At 34.7% G+C, this 12,228-nt stretch overlaps 1 protein-coding gene across 2 annotated transcripts in view; it reads right to left on the reverse strand.

Annotated features, from left to right (window-relative positions):
- The window catches only part of RDX (radixin), a 35,707-nt gene that overhangs the window by 4,656 nt on the left and 18,823 nt on the right, over nt 1-12,228 (reverse strand). For both annotated transcript variants that reach the window (XM_079299563.1, XM_079299564.1), the window contains 8 exons: nt 9,193-9,288; nt 6,762-7,036; nt 5,522-5,605; nt 4,926-5,072; nt 3,399-3,495; nt 2,603-2,766; nt 1,855-1,985; nt 227-387 (listed from right to left, as the gene is read on the reverse strand). In XM_079299563.1, the coding sequence (XP_079155689.1) occupies nt 227-387; nt 1,855-1,985; nt 2,603-2,766; nt 3,399-3,495; nt 4,926-5,072; nt 5,522-5,605; nt 6,762-7,036; nt 9,193-9,288 (1,155 nt within the window). The remainder of the gene's footprint in view (nt 1-226; nt 388-1,854; nt 1,986-2,602; nt 2,767-3,398; nt 3,496-4,925; nt 5,073-5,521; nt 5,606-6,761; nt 7,037-9,192; nt 9,289-12,228) is intronic.

Raw genomic sequence — 12,228 nt, forward strand, 5'->3', positions numbered from 1 at the left:
TCATCTTTTAATCTCCTACAGATCCAGAGTTTTATTTTTGTCTTGCAATGTAGTGGCAAGTCTAATGCAGTTTTCTAAAACAGTTCCCACAACACTATCAGTATCTCAAGTACTTCTGTGTTTCAATATACTTCTTCATTTGATATAAACAAGGGTAAAAGCTAAATCTTCAACTGCCTTTTACAATTTTAACCTATTGTGAGGAAAAAAACCCCAAGTTTCTTACTAGCTGCTCCTGGTTCTTCATTTGGTCAGCTGCCTGCTTGGCTAGAGCAGCTTTGGCTACTTCAGCTGCTCGACGCTCTTTTTCCAAGCGCTCTGCTTCCTCTTTCGCACGCTTCCGCTCTTGATCCAGCTCCAGAGCTCTCCGAGTCTGTTCCTCTAACTCTGACAAGACCAAGAACAAAGTTTGCAGACAAGGTATCACTACCTACCTCTTCCTCACATACATCACAGATACCAGCTGTAATATGACCAAAATGAAGTAGCCTAGAACACTAACCAAGACTCAAGCTAAGAAAAGCTGTTGAGCTTACTCAGAGCTCATTTTTACCAACAATCCATTTGCCTTCACCATAAGCTTTAATACTATAAAAGCACCTCTCCAGGTATGCTGACACATGCTTCATCTTTGCACTTCTAGTTTTAAGAAATAATGTAACCACTATTCTTCAGTTGTTTTCCCAGGCCTACTACTACTTCAGTTATAAAATTAAATTAACAGCATCACAAGTATCTGGGGTTCTACAAATGCATAATCCAGAAATTAAATAAAACACAAAACTATTTAAAAACACTACTCAAACAAATCCTCCCATAAAGATGGAGAACACAAAACTAACACAGACCATGTATATACTTGCCCACGTATGCATAGAAGGCTAAAAAGACCAACAACACATTAACATTTTGTATTTCATCAGAAATTAGGATACATTGCTCACAAAGTTATGAGAAAATGTGTATTGACAAAACTCCAGAATCACCCTGACATTGCTTTGACCTGGGTGAAACAGCTCTCCCTAAACAATTCCATGGCATTCCATAGTGTGTTAATTGCCTGGATGTATCCAACCTGTTCTGCATAGAAAGACTAAAAATGCAGGGGTAGAGCTGGAGAGCAGTGCCAGGCATATGTAATTTATTTGCATAAGTTGATCAGTGATTCTCTTTATGATGCTTCAAGACAACAGTTAAGAAAAGAAAGGAGCAACAAAATTTTTATAAATGTGAACCAAACCCTGAAGTAGGGAAAAAAAACCAAAAACATGGAGAGGAGGGACTGGGAAGTCATGGAAGCAGGGACTCTACAGGGTGATTAAACACAGAAAACTGATCTGTGGTGAAACTATATGTTTTGTCACTCAGGTCTGACAAGACTTTACTTTTCAATTTCTCAAATCTTACAAGGGAATAGGAAATGAGGAAGGAACAAGGAATTTCCAAATTAAAAGCTAAATCTAAAAAAAATCCTAGAGAAAGTACTTCAAATCTCTCCCTCTAATTTCCCTGCTCCCTTCAAGTCCAGGTGTTCAGCACTTTAAGCATTTCATAATTCTGAGTTGGACTGCATATATGCATTAAATTTCTTATTACTAAATCAAAACTTCTGCTATATTAGAAATTGGTTTTATATTAAAAAGATACAGACAAAGGCATGCACATTATCATTTAAATACTGGAAAATAATCTCTCCTATCAAATAAAACCCATTAAATTCTTGTCACTATTAGTAAAAGAAACAGCCTCCCCACCACAAAGTAACAAAACACTGACGTACAAAAAGAATTGTAGAACTGAATTACCCAACTAAACTAAATACTGTCACACGATTTAAGAAATCTATGACCTCACCTTTCTGAGCTTTCATTGTTTGCTCCTCAATTTGTCTTAAGCGCTCCATTAATTCCTCCTTTTCACGCTCTATTCTTTCCTTTTCCTTTTCTGCTATCTCCCTTTTTTTCTTCTCATTTTCTAACTGTGCCCTGAAAAAAAAATAGTAAAAGTGTTTTTTTACTCTCCAATATATTAACTGCTACTCTTTGGATGGAGGTAGCCAATTTTTCAGTTTACTCAGCTAGCAGGGAGGGACAATTTTAAATGTCTTCTAATTCAGTTTCTGCTTCAAAACACTGTAGAGAAAAACAATTTACGAACAGAAATGATAATCAACCTTGGGTATGGTTCAGCCAGGTAAATCCACAATTATATCTGCATTTTAGGCATGATGTTTCATCTGGGTTAGAAATGGCAACAGTGTTTTTTAAATACACAAAAGGTAAGCCAGGACATTCTTCACGGAACTTGCTTTAAGGGTGCACCCAGAGAGGATAAAATTCTCTAAGAATCAAACAACAGAGGGGTAAGACTTGCACAAAATACATAACGGGGAACAAGGTACAGCTACTATTACTGTGCTGAAAGCTCAAAATAGGTAACGCTTTTATATTAAGAGAGGGGAGCCATGCCAGTTCACAAACCTGCCTACATAGTGCAGAAAGAAAAGCAGTTCTCTCTTTTCTAGAATTCTAAGACATACGATACTCTATGACTTCTTATAAAGGTAGCATTTTTTTCTGTTTCATGGAAGTTTGTTAATTACCTTTCCAATTGTTTCTGATGTTTCTCTTCTCTAGCTTGGGCCTTCATCTGTTGCACTTCAATTGTGTCAGGTTTCCTCCGCCTCATGTACAATTCATGATTTCCCATACACAGTGCCAAAATTCGCTTGTTAATTCTCAGACGGGGTGCATAAAAAACAAAATCCTAGGAAAAAAGTAATTCCAGTATATCCATTAACCTAAAAAAATACACTTAGAACAAGATTGAAAGCATTATTGCATTCTGGCATCGGTTAAATGAACACTTAACAAGTATTTTGATATTTTGTGCAAGCAAACACCATAATCTATAAATCTAGTTACGTCAGAAACTACTAAGATAAATTCAAAATTGCACCTAGAATACTCCAAAATTAGTTTGTTTATATAAAATTGTTTAAAAATGTAAAAAATGTTCTATTCTATTCTGAAGTAACTTGATCTAGAAAGTCTCATGAAATGTGTTGTTGCAATAAAAAAAACAAACAAACCAACCAAAAAAAAAACAGAGGTGGAAAGAGGTAGAGAATTTAGCATCTCAGCCTATCTTTGCAACACAGCACAAAGTATTAGCTAACTTTAAATCCCCCAACAATTTAGAGGTATCAAAACAGAATGAAAAGAGAGAAAATAAACATACCATATTTCAAAATGAACATTTTCTTCTGGTTACTGACTATTCTACCAGTACAAGTAATAAATGTCACCAATATTTACTCATGTTTTAATGCCAGAGCAAGTCCCTGAAGGTTTAAATCCCTTCATATAGCAAGTGATACTACTGTACACACTACTTACAGGGGCCTTTTTGTCAATTGGCTTTATGACAAATTTTTTATCGTTAAAAGAAATGTTTCTTATTTCGCTCCAAGGAAAACCAATCTTGGGTGTCAGCCTTCAAAGAGAAGAAGCTCTCATTAGAAGCAGCAAGGATGTGCACTGCATATATGTATGAATTCAATAAGGATTATGTCATATAAGGAATATTACATTTACAACATTATGTTTTAATGTCAACATTCAACAGTTCAAGCATATTTTGGCAGATTTTTCTTTTTACAAATATTCCATCAAATTAATTACATTTTTATAAATTACACAGCATTGTAACAAAAGGCATTTTGATTTGTGAATTATTCTACTAGTTTGCCTAGATGCTAAACATCCTGATCATATAGTCATTCTTTATATGGCATTGGTAACTGTATTTTCACTTGAAAGAGTAACTATTTAAATGTGAGAAATTGACATTTCAAATACTGAAATTACAGTAACCTTCAGTCATGCTGTATCTGTTTAGCTGAGATTTGTGTTCTCACATTTTCAGAATTCAAGTTAAATTTATTTCCCTTGCATCTTAAGCAAAATAAATTCAGAAATTATTACAACGTTATGCATCGACTACATAACAGTAAATATTTTTTCTGTCAGCACAGAAGCTTTTTCAATTCAGATTATCTTAATTATAAATACCAGAAAATATTTAAGTATTTGATTGCTAACTATCAGCAGACAGGAAATGCCAAAAATTGCCTCATAGCTCAATCTGATCTGAACATTTTGAATATTTCCTGCTTTCAGGAGTTATATTGCCATCTAATGGCAATTAAGGCTTACAGAATTTTGGTGCAGAGTATATACATCTAAAGTTGACTGCTCCCATCTGCAGTTTGACACATCATGTGTAACTTTAAATCACTGTGAACAGTCTGTTGACATCAGATACTACTAACAAGTGCCAGTAAAGAAAGAAAAGAACAAGTCTGTTGTTCTGTTTCTAAATGCTTCATATTTTCTACATTTCAGCTTTTCCCTCTTCAGGTAGAACAGATTATTTGATCTTGTTATCAGGACACATAAATGATCTATTTTCTTTGGTGTCTAAAAGGTTTCATTTTTAAATATATAAAGTTTCTCATGCTCCAACATCTATAATACTTGTCATGGCTCCCAACAAAAGTTTCTCATTAACTACATTGCTCAGCTTTAAAATATCCTTTTCATCCTGACCAAAGGGAATGTTGTGAGTGAAAGGTACAGGAAGAAACCATATAAAGATGGTCTATCTGTAGCAATCTATATACAGCAATGCATATTTAAATTACCATAGAACTGCTCTTCCTTTCCCTTCTTTTGCATCCCTAATCTTTAAAATTCAAACATTCTAGCAGTTAACATCTCTCTCTCTCTCTTATTCTACCTCTTACATAGATTAGAAGGAGAACTTGTTTTGCCAGATCTTACTGAACACACAGTAAGGGGGGGTGTGCAATCTCAGATAGCAACTCCTAGGACAGCACTGCAAAATGAGTATTTCCCACTTACTTATCATCGTGCTCATAAATATTCAGACCCAAAGCATCAACTCCTAGCCACAATTCAGTTCCTTTTTTATTCTTTATTTCAAAATAGTTGACTCCATACATTTCCAAGTCTTGTGCTATCTTAAGGTATTCCATCATAGAATCTTCCCTGATGAAGAAGAAAAATTGGTATAGTTTAGACAACAAATCATAAGCACATTGTAAGAATAAGGGAACTGCAGAATAAACAGCTGGGGTAAAATTCAGTTATTAATTAAATCTCTCTCAAAAATAGTTTCACTCAGATACTTTGAAGAGCTCTGCACCCTAATATCCAAGTAGAGTCCAATCATTGCACTTTATCTTTCTGCCCCATGAGCTAAGGAAATACTAAAAGGTATTTTAGAGGCAGGCAACTGTGGACAATGGCAGTTAACAGCCTTACCAGAAATCATGTAGGTAAAACCAACCACCCAACTGGAAACTCAACTCTCATGGAAGTCTTTCAGAACTACCTACCCTGGTCAGAATAAAAGAAAGCCAGTTTCCAAACAAATACCTCCCAAAATACATCCTAATAATAATGACAGGTGCAGTGAACATTTTTTACATAATTACCTTAACATTCCCCTGTGCTCTTCATGCCAGTTCTGTATTCTTTCTTCCCACTGTTCTTTTGTCAGTTTGTGCTGTTCTAACACACTGTGAATAGAAATTGTTGCTATTAAATGACACTGACAAACTTTACCACTTATGTTGCACAGCACAACATATGCTTTAACAGAATACCCTTAAAAGATTACTTCCTATATACTGCTCATATTTACAGCACAGAAACAGAAACTTTATATTTCACCAAATTCCCTTCTAAGATAGTGTGAAAATCTCGTTTTTCTTGGTATTCTATATTCTTTGTAATATAAAAGTCACACCATTGCATACCTCAGCTAAGTCATAAAATGTAACATTTACAACAGCTGAAAATGCTATAGAATCATCTGGTAACAATGCTGCAAATTAATCTCTCGTTGTGCAAAGATATATTCAAGCTTTCATTCTGCTGTCATTTGAAAGAAAAAGTAAGACTTTACAACAAGTTAGGAGACAACCCTGGTGAGAGGTTTCTTTGTGTTTTTTGGGGATTTTTTATTTTTCCTTTATTAATAAAATCAATAGGGAAGCAGGTTCAGAAAGCTATTTGATGATTAATCTACAAGAGGTTGCAATGATGGAATTCCATTTTGGCCTATTAGAACTTTCAGTGTAGTAATGCAGTAAGAAATCAAATGCATATGATAACTTTATTATGCTTTCATTCCTTGTACCCAGCATTTCAAGTGTTTCTGGAGAAACTGTTTTAAAGGACAATTAAAAAAATCATCTGAGCATTTGTCTACTGAAAAGGAACACCTTAAGTATATGAATTTGTGTTGTACTAAAGCACTGTAATATGTTTTATTTGTAGTACGCTTACTTCCAGGAAATGTGTACAAAAACATGAAAACTGAAGAAAATGAGAGTCAAATGAATTTTAGTTATGTCTATATTGAAGTATTTTGATTTGAATTTAGCAGAAGCAGGCCTCCAATAACATCACATGATTTTAGAGTACTTTGGAAATGTGTTCAACAAAATCTGTGCAGTTGTTTGTGGACAGGAAATACATCTCAAGAGACCTGCGGCTGTGATGCTTCTTTGTAATTTAAAATCCAAATGAGGATCTCTGATTTTTACTAGCAAAAAGAGGAATTCTAAGAAAACCACCATTAAATGCAAGTTATCACTTAATATTTTATTTATAAAAAATGTACTATGGTTAAATTTATGTGCAAAATGGTGCAAACCCCATCTCACTCACCGCTGTGGGAGAAGCCTGTCATTGGCCAGGTAGCCCAGTTTATGGATCTCCTTACTGTAATCTCCATACTTGGACTGGACAGCATAAGAAGCCAGAAGAACTGCAGTTTCTGGTGGGCAATATATTTCATCATTTAAGATCGACTCTTTGACTTGCAGGAAGAAAAGTCTCTGAGTTATTTCTTGAATTAATTCTTCAGATACATCCTCTGGAAAAAACTTGGCCCTGAACTTAAACTGCAAAGGATTTTCTTTCCGTACATCTTGCTGTGTTACCTAACGGAGAGGAATAAAGAGAAAAAAAGAGCACTAAATAGTAAATTAAATGTGATTTAATAGTACTTAACACTCTAGCTCCTCTACACTGAAACCCAAAACTTCCTAACAAGTTCACTGTAAAACTCACTGAAAGGTTCACATGGTGCAAACAAGTACATCAATTTGAATAAACCAGATAATTTTGAAATGATACTTAAAGGCTGATTAAGAGATTTTTTTTTTTTTTCTTTTTGGTAGGCTTGTGTGAATTTTTATTTATCACAGTAAAGACCTGGAAACTAAGAAGTTGCAATAGGCATTAAAAACATGAAAACTATATCCAAGGATGATTTGCAGGAAGTAATAAATTAGGGTCCAACAATGGCACTTTAGCAAGAACTTCAGCACATTTCTTTAATGTGAATGTGAAGTTGGATTCTTTTGAAAGTCTTTTAACTATTAGAACAAATACAAATTGCTTTCTTCCTGTGCAAAAGCCTTAATTCCTTTAATTCTGCTATTGTTGTAGAAGAATGGATATGCATTAGAACTGTGATTTCTGCAAAGAAATCAGATATGGCTTTAAGACTTCCTCTACTTCAGATTTCAACAAACACTTGTTTTTATGTAGAATTTGATTTAATTTGTGCTCAACTTGCAGCATCAATTATGCTCAAAACTAAACTAATTTTAACATAAAATAGGAATTGTTAAAATGTACATTCATAGTAAAATAATTCTCATGCATCCCAGTTCACACAATGTGTAATAAAGTGCTTGAACTGGGATGTATGTTTTATGTGTGCTATTAGCCCCACTAAACCTCTTTGTTATGCATAAAATGATGTATCTATTTGCTTGACTTGTAGGAAGTCTCAAACTGTGAATATAATAAAAATACAACCTTTTAGACACCTAAAACAGCATAACTACATACATATTCAACATTTGAGATGTCAGTTTTAAAAGTTTTGCTCACTTTTCATTAGTATTGTGCATTATTTACAGACGCATTTCATCTCACCAGTGAAAAATTAGCTGTGCTCACCATAATAAAATCTTATTTGCACATCTATTCTTTACCAGATTTTATCTGCATATACTGAAAATACGTAAGTAGTAATTTAAAAGTGAGAGTTAATTTGATGCATTTCAGAATAAAATGTCACCAGTTTTTTTAAGAAGAGATAAATAACTGTCTTAAAGTTTAAAAAATGAGCATACCCTCAGCTGCTTCTGAACTGTACCAGAAACTTAACTTGCTAAAGGTTTACACAGAGCAATGTATTCTGTATTTCTCATATCTAATGCAATAAGTCCCATGGTCTCCAACCACTTGAGACAAGCCATTACAGTTAAAGTATCTGCAGCACTACAATGTTAATTGTATATAAAGCAAGATACATCAAATTCTAGGACACAGATTTAGTTGTCAGCAGGTTTAACTCACTGGATTTACCACAGAGGAGAAGCAAAGATTAAGTAAGTGTAGACAGTGGGACTTGCTCTAAAACTCTTCCAATTTGCCTCATAATATTGAGGATAAGAAAGGTACTCTTGATTAGGTTGAACTAAAAAACAAGTATCTCCATTCTAAACAGTGACAAATAATCTGACAGCAAATAATAAAATAAGGAGTGACCATTCCAATTCATAAATACAGTTTAAAGGAAAATGACCAAGTTCTCAGTAACTAGGAGATACTCAAGGTACTCAACACCATTTGGAAAAGAAAAATAATTATCCTACAATCTACCTATTAGACACCATAAATTTAGAAGCTGATTATTTTGCCTTATTTAAAGATTCATAGCTGTATGTCTACAAATTCCTGAAGCTCAAATACTTCCTGAATACATGCCAAAACTGCAAAACAATAATTCTATTATGTTTTGCTACATGAAAATGGGACAATCATATGAATTCAAGTTTTCCTAATGCATGCATGCATTCCACAGTACTGGAAACTATCTCCTCAAATTAAATATTGATGCAGCTTTGCATATTCTTTATAATTAATCCAACCTAACACTATTTTGTCATTTAAAGCACATGAAAAACAATTTTTTCAATTAAATTTGAAGTCAGCTATACCTCACTTATAATATTAAATCAGCAAAGCTTATAAAATATATTCAAATTGTACACTTGGCTAAATATGTGGGAATTTTTACCTTCTTATTTAGCTTCAACCAAGTTGAGTAGCCTTTGCTGTCCACATACTGCAGCCCAAAAAACCAGACTTCACGAAGACCAACAGTTTTCACCACCTAAAGATAAATGAGCCATAATCATCAGTAATCACTACAGTACATTTATTTTTTTAACTGATATTGTGTAGCTTAATAAAGCTACGTAAACCATTTCAAACTGAAATGTAATCTAGTCTTACAAAAATAAAAAATTATTAAATAGTAGCAAAACATCCAGTTCAGGGAACCCCAGAGTTCCAAATAAACTCAAACACTCCAAGCTACCAACTGGAGCATGCAGCTCACTGTGTACATCAGCACCTGAGGAACAGACGGTTTTAACAGGACCCTGAGGTTATAAAGCACATCTGGGAAGTGACCTGCAGCCCTATGGAGAAGTGACTACACTTCAACAGAAGACAACCAGTGAAACAATAATAAAGAGTAATATTTGTGGACAAGCATGATGTGATGAGGATGAACTGCCTCCTTCAAATAGCTCTGCCATGTTCTAAGAGTTAATGATAAAAGAGGCAAGGATGATCTACCTAATTAAACATACATGATTTTCTTGTAAGATTTCAGATCAGGTCTATCAACAAAAGCTACTAAAGAAGCAAAATTGTCCTCAAATGGAGGGAAGGTTGTTTTATGGATAGACTGCTAAAAAAAAGACAGATAAAAAATAAAAGCTGTTTTGATAACAGAATTGTAGTTTAACCACTAGGGGAGTCCCCCAGGACTCCAAAAAAGGATGAAACTGATGTGACAAAAATCTGCTGTAAAAAACCTTCCATAAAGATTCATGAATAACAGTAATACCTTAAAGATCTGTGAATAACAGCAACAAAAGATCATATTTAATAAAAGCAAAACACTGTCCATAAAAGACAACAATTTAAATTAGATAAACAAAGTTCTAGTAAAGCAAAAAGGCAAGAAAGCTATTACATTATTATACACATGTATGGTATTCATAAATCTCTAATTTTACATTAGACTGATCACAACTTATAGAAAAGGATGCCGCAGCACTGGAAATGTTTCAGAAATGTTGAAAAGAATGATCAGTGACTTGGAACGTTTTCTGCAGAGCTAAGACAAGAACTAGGGCTACTGACAGAAATAAGGCAAGATATGATACAAGTCTATAAAACTGGCATGGCGTGTAGAAGGAAATAGGGAATGATTGGTCATTATTTCTTATAACGTAAGAATTAAGAGAATCAACAGAAATCATGACATAGCAGGCTCAAAGCAAACAACTTTTACTAAAGAGTTTCATTAAAACTCTGGAACTATTTTACAAGTCTTTTGCACAGCAAAAGCATATGTGGATTTAATAAGCAATTAATCAGAAAGGTCCAGCAAAGATTATTAAATGACTGTAAACTCTGGCTCCAAAGATCATTATGGTAGTACTTACATACGTCTTCAGGTTGGAACAGGGTGCCAAGCTGCTTTACTGAAGGCTGTTTTATGGAAGCATTCAGATGCATGTGAAGTAAATAGAATTTTACACATAGATCCTCCTCCATTTTAAAGTAGTACTATCGGGTTGCAAAATTAAGATTTTGAAAATTAGAAAATGTCATAAGACAATTATGCAAACTTACTTCTGCTGCCTTGCATATTTGCATAATCACTTAACAACCATTCAAGTGTGCACCTTTTTTCCTTCTTTATCATTTCACTTGCAAACTCCAAAGCACAAAATGGACAATGCTAGTGGATCCAACCTGATTGATGCCTTGAGTGAGCACAGTTATTTCCTCTAGAATTCCCACATCATTTCCTTTAGATCATAAGAAATGCTAAGGAAAGGTGTATATTATTAGTATGGTCCCCAGCAGCATTAAATTTGGAGCCCCAATGCAGGAATTCAAGATTTGCTGGTTTTTTTGGCACAGATCTCCTATATAATGCTGACCAAACCACTTATAGCTTTATCAGATGACTGAGAATGCTCTTTACTTAGCAGCTGTCCAAGCTGAGCCCTTGTACCTTATCAGCTCTCTGAGCTGCAAAGAACTGCAGATGCTCAACTGCTCTGCCCGTGAGGCATAAGGAGACATGTGCCTATGCTCACGTCAAAACACTCTGCTCTCAACCCAATAACTACAGCCCCTGAGATGCACATGATTTAAATACAGACAACCTGGGTGCAGCAATGCAGAGCTACACAAGTTTGCAAAATCAACACTAAAACCAGCAGAACCCACAAATAAAGAAAAAGCATTGCCTAAGCTGCCTTTCAGCTCAAAGGAAAGAGCTGAGAAACTTTGTAACAAGATAATACATGCATATGCATGATATGAAAAGTAAGTAGAGAATGAACAACTCAGGAGTCTGATTCTGGCTCAAAACTTCTATTAAGTAGCTTCAGACAAGTGTTCATCACATCTGGAAAACAGATTTATCCACCACCACATCCTACAACTTGCCTATCATTTATTGTCTATTAATAGGCACTAAAAATTTCTTGGAGAAGAAAAGCAACCTGTATGTTAGGGCAAATCATAACATACAAATAAGACAACCTAACAAAGATTTCATACAGCCACCTTCCCCAAGATTGTAAGGAAGGCTTTGGAGACATCTGGAAAGGACAATGGGGTACAACATGAAATAAGAGACAATTCTCACATTCCTTCTGAATGGCAGCTGGAATGAACCAAAAGCTACTAATGCACAGCACTAATAAAACAATTTCCCCACAATTACCATCACTGTGTGGAAACATAACCCTCACAGGGTCCTCCCTCTCCCAAGAAAGCTATAGATGCTTAACTGGTTGACTACAGGAGGGCAGATCCCCTCTTGCCTATTCTGACCACTGACAGGATAGACAGATGGACCAATGGCAAGTATGTTAGAACACCTTCTGAAATGGATGGTAAAAAAAAAAAAAAATACTGTGCAATAAATAAGAAGTTTACTGAGTTTGACAATGGAAGAGAAAGCCACAGATTTCAAATGCTGAATTCTTGTCTAGCTAGCAGATGACGATGATGAGAA

This window comes from Erithacus rubecula (assembly GCF_903797595.1).
Source record: "Erithacus rubecula genome assembly, chromosome: 1".
Lineage (NCBI taxonomy): Eukaryota > Metazoa > Chordata > Aves > Passeriformes > Muscicapidae > Erithacus > Erithacus rubecula.